Source organism: Perca flavescens, chromosome 7, assembly GCF_004354835.1.
Source record: "Perca flavescens isolate YP-PL-M2 chromosome 7, PFLA_1.0, whole genome shotgun sequence".
Lineage (NCBI taxonomy): Eukaryota > Metazoa > Chordata > Actinopteri > Perciformes > Percidae > Perca > Perca flavescens.
The window spans coordinates 423,021-433,832 of record NC_041337.1 but is presented as its reverse complement, the minus strand read 5'-3'; the positions used below and the strand labels follow the sequence as shown (position 1 = coordinate 433,832).

Genomic DNA, 10,812 nt, shown 5'->3' with positions numbered 1-10,812 from the left:
TTCGATAACGATAACGATAAACTTCGAAGTCACTGTGACTTCTAATGTGACTGTTATCACCACTGTTCATCACGCCCCCAACCGGCCCGTCAGACACCGCCTACCAAGAGTCTGGGTCTGCCGAGGTTTCTTCCTAAAAGGGAGTTTTTTCATGCCACTGTCGCAATAGCCACTGCTAATGCTTGCTCTTGAGGGAATTACTGTAATTGTTGGGGTTTTGGAATTTATAGAGTGTGGTCTAGACCTACTCTATCTGTAAAGTGTCTCGAGATAACTTTTGTTATGATTTGATACTATAAATAAAATTGAATTGAATTGAATTGAATTCGATGCAGAGACTGCATGCCAGAGGAGTGGTTGTGTACGGAGTGTGACATACACATCCACAAAAAACACACACTCCATAACAGGGAGTCCTGCATTGGGGGAATTTACAAGCCCATAGAGCCAACAGTGTGCTGCGTAAAGCAAGATGGCGGATATACACTGATCAATCAAGGTAGTGCTTTGATCTTTTTGATAAAGTGGTTGAAGTTGTGTCCTTGTTTTTATTAAAATTTTAATTTAATAATAGATTTCATAATCGTTTCATCTGATCTGAGGCCGTATGTTTTGGACACTCGGGTGAAGAGAGGGGCAGAGCTGTCAACCGATCACCATCTGGTGGTGAGTTGGGTCAGGGGGTGGGGGAAGACTCTGGACAGACCTGGTAAGCCCAAACGTGTAGTGCGGGTAAATTGGGAACGTCTGGAGGAGGCCCCTGTCCGACAGACTTTCAACTCACACCTCCGGCGGAGCTTTTCGTGCATCCCTGTGGAGGCTGGGGGCATTGAACCCGAGTGGACAATGTTCAAAGTTTCCATTGCTGAAGCTGCGGCGAGGAGCTGTGGTCTTAGGATCTTAGGTGCCTCAAGGGGCGGTAACCCACGAACACCGTGGTGGACACCAGTGGTCAGGGAAGCCGTCCGACTGAAGGAGTCCTTCCGGGATATGTTATCTCGGAGGACTCCGGAGGCAGTTGCAGGGTACCGAAGGGCCCGAAGGGCTGCAGCCTCTGCCGTGAAAGAGGCAAAGCAGCGGGTGTGGGAGAAGTTTGGAGAAGACATGGAGAAGGACTTTCGGTCGGCACCAAAGTGTTTCTGGAAAACTGTTCGCCACCTCAGGGGGGGAGCGGGAACCATCCAAGCTGTGTACAGTAAGGATGGGACACTGTTGACCTCCACTGAGGAAGTAATAGGGCGGTGGAGGGAGCACTTTGAGGAACTCCTGAATCCGACTAATACCCTCTATGTTAGAGGCAGAGCTGGAGGATAACGGGGATTGTCGTCGATTTCACAGGCGGAAGTCACTGATGTAGTCAAACAACTACACAGTGGCAAAGCCCCGGGATTGATGAGATCCGTCCAGAAATGCTCAAGGCTCTGGGTGTGGAGGGGTTGTCCTGGTTGACACGCCTCTTCAACATTGCGTGGAAGTCTGGGACGGTGCCAAAGGAGTGGCAGACTGGGGTGGTGGTTCCTCTTTAAAAAAGGGGGACCAGAGGGTGTGTGCCAATTATAGGGGTATCACACTTCTCAGCCTCCCTGGTAAAGTCTACTCCAAGGTGCTGGAAAGGAGGGTTCGGCCGATAGTCGAACCTCGGGTTGAGGAGGAACAATGCGGATTCCGTCCTGGTCGTGGAACAACGGACCAGCTCTTCACTCTCGCAAGGATCCTGGAGGGAGCCTGGGAGTATGCCCAACCGGTCTACATGTGTTTTGTGGATTTGGAGAAGGCGTATGACCGGGTCCCCGGGAGATACTGTGGGAGGTGCTGCGGGAGTATGGGGTGAGGGGGTCTCTACTCAGGGCCATCCAATCTCTGTATGACCAAAGTGAGAGCTGTGTCCGGGTTCTCGGTAGTAAGTCGGACTCGTTTCAGGTGAGGGTTGGCCTCCGCCAGGGCTGCGCTTTGTCACCAATCCTGTTTGTAATATTTATGGACAGGATATCGAGGCGTAGTCGGGGTGGGGAGGGGTTGCAGTTTGGTGGGCTGGGGATCTCATCGCTGCTCTTTGCAGATGATGTGGTCCTGATGGCATCATCGGCCTGCGACCTTCAGCACTCACTGGATCGGTTCGCAACCGAGTGTGAAGCGGTTGGGATGAGGATCAGCACCTCTAAATCGGAGGCCATGGTTCTCAGCAGGAAACCGATGGAATGCCTTCTCCAGGTAGGGAATGAGTCCTTACCCCAAGTGAAGGAGTTCAAGTACCTTGGGGTTTTGTTCGCGAGTGAGGGGACAATGGAGCGGGAGATTGGTCGGAGAATCGGGCGCAGCGGGTGCGGTATTGCATTCAATCTATCGCACCGTTGTGCGAAAAAAAGAGAGCTGAGCCAGAAGGCAAAGCTCTCGATCTACCGGTCAGTTTTCGTTCCTACCCTCACCTATGGTCATGAAGGCTGGGTCATGACCGAAAGAACGAGATCCAGGGTACAAGCGGCCGAAATGGGTTTCCTCAGGAGGGTGGCTGGCGTCTCCCTTAGAGATAGGGTGAGAAGCTCAGTCATCCGTGAGGAGCTCGAGAGAGCCGCTGCTCCTTGCGTCGAAAGGAGCCAGTTGAGGTGGTTCGGGCATCTGGTAAGGATGCCCCTGGGCGCCCCCCTAGGGAGGTGTTCCAGGCACGTCCAGCTGGGAGGAGGCCTCGGGAAGACCCAGGACTAGGTGGAGGGATTATATCTCCAACCTGGCCTGGGAACGCCTCAGGATCCCCAGTCGGAGCTGGTTAATGTTGCTCGGGAAAGGGAAGTTTGGGGTCCCCTGCTGGAGCTGCTCCCCCTGCGACCCGACACCGGATAAGCGGACGAATGGATGGATGGATGGATGGATGGATGGATGGATAAATTGCAAATAATTGTTTAAAGCTTCTCACTATTTATTGAACTTCTCTCTTTCAGTATGTCTTTTGCCTACAGTGAGGCCTGTCCAGTTGTGCACGTGTGATCCTGCAACCATAACAGAATCAGCTGGTAGAGCAATAATTATGGTTTGCATAAATGGTATTTTTATTTATTTATTTTTTCTTTTCCTGTCCAGAGTTATTTTCAGGACATAACTATGCATTAAATGTACTACCTTTTTCTTTTTATAGGTCGGTATGATTTGCACTTGCCAAACTTGTCTTGCAAATTATGTCTGGCACAGTGGACACCTGACATGAGCGACCTCATACGCAGTGGGTACTGGCCAGCATCTGTGAATGCTGACACATTGTTTTCAATGGATGTCTTTACTTCATTTGAAGAGTTGAAAACTGTGGCTCCCAGTTTGTCACGTCAGGGTTTTTTGCGGATGTTGGAGAAAAGGACCTGTCAATTTGGAAGGGTAAGATCAGCGTGGATAATAGTTGCCTCAAGTAAAAATATTTTATAACTATTTATTTGACTTTTTACTAATTTACTTGCAAATGTATAGGCTAGCAAAATCCACGGAGACGTATTCCAAAGGAGTTATTTGGAGTATACATTCTGCCAGTACCATTGTGAGAATATGGCCAGTGTAGAGCACTTCACCTGCCCAGCATGTACACCCAACATGATAGCTCTTTGCGCAGATGGCAACAGAAAGCAGTACCGATTTCGACAGTCAAAAGGGTTAGTTGTTTTACACTTAGTCAAATGAACTGAACAAATAATGTCTTACACTGAACAAGATCTTTTTTTCTTATTTTATTTAGGTCAGAGCAACCATATTTTGACGGTACTTTCATCGCCAAGGACGCTGAAGTACAGCATTTTGTTGAGGAGATCAGGAGTAAAATGAAAAGTGTTAGTTAAATATTTATATATTGTTTTTGCAATGTATGGCTTAAAACTTGAAATGTAGGATTTTCCATTACAAATTAGTTATTTCTTCCCTCAAGACCAGATGGTGTCAGCTTAAATGGAACAGACTAGTATCTCCCAACCAGCAATTTAAACAATATGTTGCATCTCATCCAAGTAATTTGGGGTTTGAAATTGGGTATGTGTGGTGACATCCAAAGTGGCTAGATTTTTGGTAATAGGTAGTGAGTTATTGTTTGCTAAGCTGAAGATAGGAAAGTGAAAGATGCATTTTCTGAAGCTCCTTGAGCCCTGACTAAACCTCCAGTTGTATTTTGAAAGTAAATATTTAATGTCTCCAATCATTAAACAGATGCTCTTTGGTGTAATGTAACCTGACTCCACAGTCCTGATGGATTAAGTAATTACATAGGATAATTGTTTTTGTTATAAGCATAACTATTTTGTCAAACTATTTTGTCATGCAGACTGCCGGCAGAGGAATCTGTGGAGCCAGTCAGTGGTCTGCTGCACGGGAGACAGCCAGAAGAGCTAGTAAACTGGATGAAGAGGGCATTGAGGTGGTTGTTTGCCGACATGGAGTGCTATTGAAGGCCCTCAACATGTATAGGGGGAAATATTTGCTTATCCGCTGTTCCTGCAAAAGGAGCTTCAGGCAGCCACAAATGGACAGTTCTTTTGCACGGATATTGCTTGCAAGTATTGGCCCTACCTTGAAAAGTTGTCGGTCTCCATGTCAGAACTCAGACCTTTACTGCAGATGAGGCCATTCCTTTCTGTCATGCATGCCAAGGCCCATTCAACAAAGTGTGAGGTACTACATGTTCTTTATCATACAAATTTAAACGATAACTTTTATGTATAATACATATGATTATAAAATAAATGTCCACACTGATTTGTTAGATAATCTGGAGTGGCAAAAATCAAGAGGGTGCTGGTACAACTGCAGGGGAGGAGGTTGAAATGGTAAACAGCTACCTCTCTCGTTGTGCCCTCACAACCAAGTACATGACAAAATCTGGTAAATCGATCTAATCTTTGTTTAAGATAAAACTCTAAATAATCCCCTATGATTGTTACATTTATCTGAAATTAAAGCTCAACTGTGAAGAAGTTGATTAACTGAATGACCATTAATGGGACTTTCCTCCATCACTTTATTCATTATGTTTAAAAAGCCAGGAATGACATGTTAACAGTCCATGCTATTGGATGGAACCGACGGAAGCAGGAAGGCCTTCATCTTGCATTATCCAGCAGATACGTCAAGGTATTGACCAGATAACGTGAGACATGATCAGGTTTACTGACCATATTCATATAAAACCAATGTCATGTTTGACCAATGTGTCTTAGATACTGTATAGACAATATAAAGCCTCTATGATTGGTCTTACCCTTTGAAGATAACATCTTAAAAATCTTTCTTTTTTTACTGTAGACTTGTGAAAAGGCGGAGGCTGAGTCTCAGAGACTGGAAGATTTGACCAATCAACTTGGTTGCCCTGAGAACATGGTGCATCAGTGGGTTCATGATGTCAGAGAATGGGCTTCTGATGGTATAATATTTTATGGAAATTCTTTTACATAGTTTTCTAATGTATTGTGATAGTCAATTATAGCATATGACTCAGACTTGTTTCCTTGCATGGCCCTGCACCTCCTGCTCCTTCCCCAGCCATTAGCTTTTGCTTGTACAACCTAAAAGATCGATCAGATTTGTTTTTTTTTGTTGTTGTTTATATTGCTTTTGTATTTTAAGATTCTGCAGATGTGATGACCAACAACCTCTTCAGGAATCAATTGAAGAAATGTTCCTTGCGGTTCATCACAGAAAAGCCAGCCTTTATAATCAGACTGGTAGGTTGATAACTGATCTAATCTTGTCATTTATATCACTTGCAGATATCTTGTCTGGATTGTTTATTTCTGTATCTACTAGGGGTGGGAATCACCAGAGGCCTCACGATACGATATCAGCACGATACTTGTGTCACGATACAATATTATTGTGATTTTAAACATATTGCAATATTCTGCGATATATTGCAATTTCTTACCTTTTTGTCCAACTTGAAATTTTTCCCAATTTCAAATGATGTCCCCAAAGGAAACTTTGTCAACATCTGTTTTATCTAAAAAGATACTTTTCTCTGTTTGTTCATCTCACTTCAGTTTATTGCTGTAAAATGGGGATTGTCAAGCAGACAGACTGACCAACACATATATGATAATAGATCGATACTTGCGTCGCCTGTGTATTGATACAGTATTGCCACGGAAAATATTGCGAAACTCTGCTGTATCATTTTTTTTCCCCACCCTTAGTATCTACAAGTCTTTAGTTTTAAAATCTATTTCTTTTGAATTTTACAGATACTAGGGCTATTTTGTCTTTTAATTCATTTGTTTTTCTTTTTTGATTTATCAATTGTTAAATGATTTTAAGTATAAGGCTTTAACAGTATTGCATGTATCATATCTGCATACACATAATTGTGCATTATGTTTTTCTATTTTGTAACTATAGACAGCAACAAAATCCGACAGTTGCGACGAAGGAAATTGGGGAAGAGAAGAAAAAACTGTTTGAAAAAATCAAGCTGTACAATGAGCAGGTTGCAGATGAGGAGCGCATCCTTGAGGATAAGGTGGAAAGCAGACTCTCTGTGGTGGAAGGAGACAGTGGGGCAGACTGTCTAATATGGCCGTGGGAAGTGCACAGCAGAGGTATTGAACAATTTCTGTATGTGTGTATTGCTAGTATTTATGGGTTTTGCCTAGGAGTTGGGCCATTTTCATTACTCATTGCCAGACCCTTAATCTTTTGGATTTTGGGTTTGGATTTCCAGGCTAGGTTTTGCCTACACTACTTATCTTTTAACAGGTATGCTTTCTGTACAAGTCAAACTTGTGTTCAAAGGATGTTATTTTTGTGACTTCAGAATCGAGCAATATCCTTACGAAGAAGAAGATTTTTGATGTTTACATGTCAAAATGCGGCTTCAAGAGGAAAAGATCATTTTGATGAGGGAGATGAGACAGCACTGCGCCTACCTCAGAAAGCTGGCCTGGAGTCTCCGCAAAATGATGTCCGAAATGTCTTCTGGCAGGAACAGTGGTAAGAAGCCAAATTACATTTTTTATGTTCTCCTTACAGTGACACTATAAATTCCTAAGCAACTTGTGCTGCAGGTCCTGCCTATTGATTTGACTGACACCATGACCTTTTGTCAGTGGTCCTTAACCATCCAGTGCGCCGTACTTGAGGGACAGCGCAACATTAACAACAACCGCTCAACTGAAATTTACATGGCCAAACCTCGTCAATTGTTTTTCAGTGCAAAGACACACTATACTTTACAGGCAATGATAATATAGTGCTACAGAAGGTTCACTTTATAAAATCAAGTGGTAGTTTATAGTCACTGTTGCTAAATGATCTCTTTGTTCATTGTTTTGTAATTTGCTCAGTAGAGAGATACTAGTGAGGTAGTGGATGGCAAAAGGTCTGCGTGGAGCCTCTGCAGAAGTATAAATTAAGGTGTAAAATTAGCTGGGCCTAGCAACTTAGTGTTTTTTATAATTGGGGTACACAAGTCTCCATAAAGCACAGGTTATTTTTCAGAATTGAAAAAAACAGCTTCTGAAATCACTCAGTGCAGTTTCAATGTCCCTTGATGATAACAAAATCATATTTGAATAAATGTGCCCATTCTCGCAACAGGGAAGCCTATATGACCTGGACTATCACTTTGAGGTCCTCGGGTATTACATCCTTGTGACTAAATCTAAATTATCTGTAGTTCATTCAGTAAAGTTAATGTCTAGCTGAACTACACTAACTTAATTGAGGTATTGTCACACCTCTTTTTCATTTTCCTTCTAGGCAGTTTAAGTGAAGAGGGGCATCGTGGGCTGCTGAGTCTTCATCAGAAAAGGCTTGCTGATGTGGAGGAGAAGTTCCAAGTCGTTAGCTCAAGGTACAGCCAGGCTTTAGGACCGAATGCTGCTTCTCTGCTTGAGGACGGACCCGAGGACATACCGGAGGACGACAAAGAACATGTATATGAGAGTTCAGATGAGAGTGATTTTGAGGCAGTGTAAACCAGTTTTTCGAAACACTAGCTTTATAGATGGAAAGGTATAGCATCGGATTTATGTATGTCAAGCGCGATATAATCTTCCCTGCAAGAGCATGTCTGCCCTCCAGCTCTCTCAGAGCAGACACTTCCTCACACGAGGTGGCTGCTCTGTGCGCGTACTGTGTAATTTCATACATGAAGATGTCATTATGTAACTCTTCCTATGTTTTGTGTCACGCTCTCAGCTACCTGCACGACTCTTGGTTGTAGAATTGTTATGCAAAGACTAAAATCTGTGCGCAGCATATATAATTTGCTTGTGAGCATGTTTTATCATGCTCGCGACATATGACATAAATCTGACCCAATATTCAGGAAAATTTGAAAACAACACATACAAAAATCCAAAACCAATACAACAACAAATATGTGCTGCAAATGAAAAAATGTTGCTAAATGCCTAAACTAATACGCAACTGCAAACTGCTCTAAACACAAATTAACTAAAAAACAAACACTGAATACAAGTGCATTAACAGGGATTGACCACACCTAGAGGATGAGTCACACCACGCTAACTATTTAAATTCATTTTTACAATGACAATGTAGTAATTGTAATTTCTCTGCAGTTACATCTGCCATGTCGTGTTGTACATTTGGTTGGCTTTCAGTGTTATCTATCTATAACTATCGTCCATCAAATCGCTCTGAAAGTGATCCCAAACAATATTGTTTACCACTGTTTGTCATTATTACATATATATCATGTCATGCTGTTTCACTTAGCACTCCTTTTTAGACAAGTAGAACTGTTTTGATTAGATATGCCGTGTTTAAGTTGCATATGTTTTGGGGGTTTGGAATCTTCACTGCATGTTTCTGCTAGCATAACTGCTTTGAACCACTGTAGCGTATTTGCCCAGGTCGGCCACTGTATGAAACAGCATTAATCGTATGACACGCATAACGGCAACATGAATGTCCAAAAGGCAAAGAGATAATCATATTTAAATAGCTGCGTTAAAGATATCTTTACCGTATCTGCCCCATCTGTTTGGGGGCAGATGCTCTTAACTGTAGAATTAATCGTCATTTAAAAATGTGAAAAACCCTGTTGTATATACGTGTGCCCTAGTTTTTTTTGTTTTATTGCATAATCCAGTATATTGTTATTCATAGTGACAATGTGGCTCATTTGAATTGAAGGTACATGCTACTACATTTAACTTATTTTTAAAAAATGACGATCATTACCCATGAGTTTTGATTGTAGTGTTTCCTGTTTATACTGCTGTTACTGTTAAAAAAATCAACAAATTTCCCAATGCCGTTACTGCAGGAATAAAACAAGGTGTAAGTGTAAGTGCATGTAACCTTGTTTATGCTAATGTCTTCATGAAAATAAAATATGTGCGAAATAACTGATTTGTCATTTTTCTTTTAACGTTGTATGCCAGTTGTATACAGGGTGTTTAAAATAAGTAAAAATAATTTTCAGACAAAATAGCATTTTGACATTTTGGATGTCAAGTAAGTATATAGTTAGATATTGTATTAATTATTGCATAACATTAGAATAAATATATTTTTCATCATCCTGCTGAAGGACTGCTCTGGATACAATAATTAACACAAGGGGGGTTCATATTTGGGTTCTATTACCAGGGATACTGGATTGCTAAATTGATATTTTAAAACTATAACGTTACATTAATCTACATTTACATTTTACATCATGGTATTAATTTATTTAATTCGATTACATTATTTTGGTCTTATTACTGGTGAAATATACCATAGTATGCTGTTAACAAACACTACGGTATAAGGGGAGCGCACTCAAATTCCATATCCCACATTCATTCATTCATTCATTCATTCATGTCATAGAATCGGACAGCGATCAGGCAGTGCTTTAACGGCAGAATCGCTTCAATGTGGATATTAAATGAGTGATTTTGTCACCAGCAACCGTAGCTTAGTTTTTCCAGTAAGTTAAGTACCGTCTAATAACCATACACAGTATATAAGAGAATAGGCTAACGTTTACTTAACCGGGCATCCGCCGGACGTGACGTATAATTGCGGATCTGAAAGACAAAATACATATCACAAAAATACATATCACAAGTACATTGATTTATTTGTCTAACGTTTTATGTGAGGATGTAAACAATAATGATAACAATAATAATAAAATACAGTTTCATGTATTTGTCTCATGTAATGTGTGCTCGGTCAGCCGGCGGACGGCATCAATCTGAAACGGAATGAAGCCCATCCACGGCGGGCAGCAGAAACCGGAGTTGAACACGTCCACCCCGGAAGAACTACAAGTATACTGGTTTGTAACAGATTCTGGGGCGCGTATCTAGTGGGAGTTGTAGTTTTGAAATATATTGGTATATTTCTCATAATTAGAAGTTGGCAGTGTGTAATTTTGGATACACCCTGGGGTTTTTTGGGATGGAAAACACACTGGTGTCATCAGATTTTAAAAATGTAATCGTTAAATAGGTGAAAATAGCATATTACCATATTTGACAGTGCTTACAGTGGGTAAACTTTGGAGACCATATCTACATTATAGCTGAGGTCCAGAGCTTTCTATAACAGCTGGTTTATGTGTGTAGCACCTTCTGTTGCTAAATGACAAGCCTTCAAACATGGACAAGGTTCAGAGGTCAATATTTCCAAGCAGGAGTAATGTATCCTCTTCAGACTGACATATGTTCCTCTCCAGGTTGAGACCTTTCCAACGATGTGTTTAGTATAGTCTTACGACAAGGTTTTAATTTTTACTACATCATGGAGACCACTTTGCAGGCGTTACTTTATTGTCCCCAGAGGGATATTTGTCAACATAACAGTTGACATATTGTCTTATCATACAGCTGG

The 10,812-nt window shown here is 41.7% G+C and overlaps 1 protein-coding gene across 5 annotated transcripts; it reads left to right on the top strand.

The window, feature by feature from the left end:
- Window positions 1-255: 255 nt before the first annotated feature.
- LOC114558707 (uncharacterized) lies at window positions 256-9,335 on the top strand. 5 transcript variants are annotated; one of them, XM_028582867.1, is made up of 14 exons: window positions 256-499; window positions 2,937-3,038; window positions 3,131-3,363; window positions 3,454-3,632; window positions 3,716-3,806; window positions 4,292-4,458; window positions 4,498-4,638; window positions 4,731-4,848; window positions 5,006-5,097; window positions 5,269-5,386; window positions 5,590-5,687; window positions 6,358-6,557; window positions 6,773-6,948; window positions 7,717-9,335. In XM_028582867.1, the coding sequence occupies exons 1-7, from the start codon at window positions 343-345 to the stop codon at window positions 4,586-4,588; spliced, it is 1,020 nt and encodes a 339-aa protein (XP_028438668.1). In that variant the 5' UTR covers window positions 256-342; the 3' UTR covers window positions 4,589-4,638; window positions 4,731-4,848; window positions 5,006-5,097; window positions 5,269-5,386; window positions 5,590-5,687; window positions 6,358-6,557; window positions 6,773-6,948; window positions 7,717-9,335. The 5 variants fall into 5 exon arrangements, with proteins under 5 accessions (XP_028438668.1, XP_028438667.1, XP_028438665.1 ...); XM_028582866.1 differs by having other exon boundaries at window positions 2,937-3,008; window positions 4,292-4,638; XM_028582864.1 differs by having other exon boundaries at window positions 4,292-4,638; window positions 5,010-5,097.
- The last annotated feature ends 1,477 nt before the right edge of the window (window positions 9,336-10,812 follow it).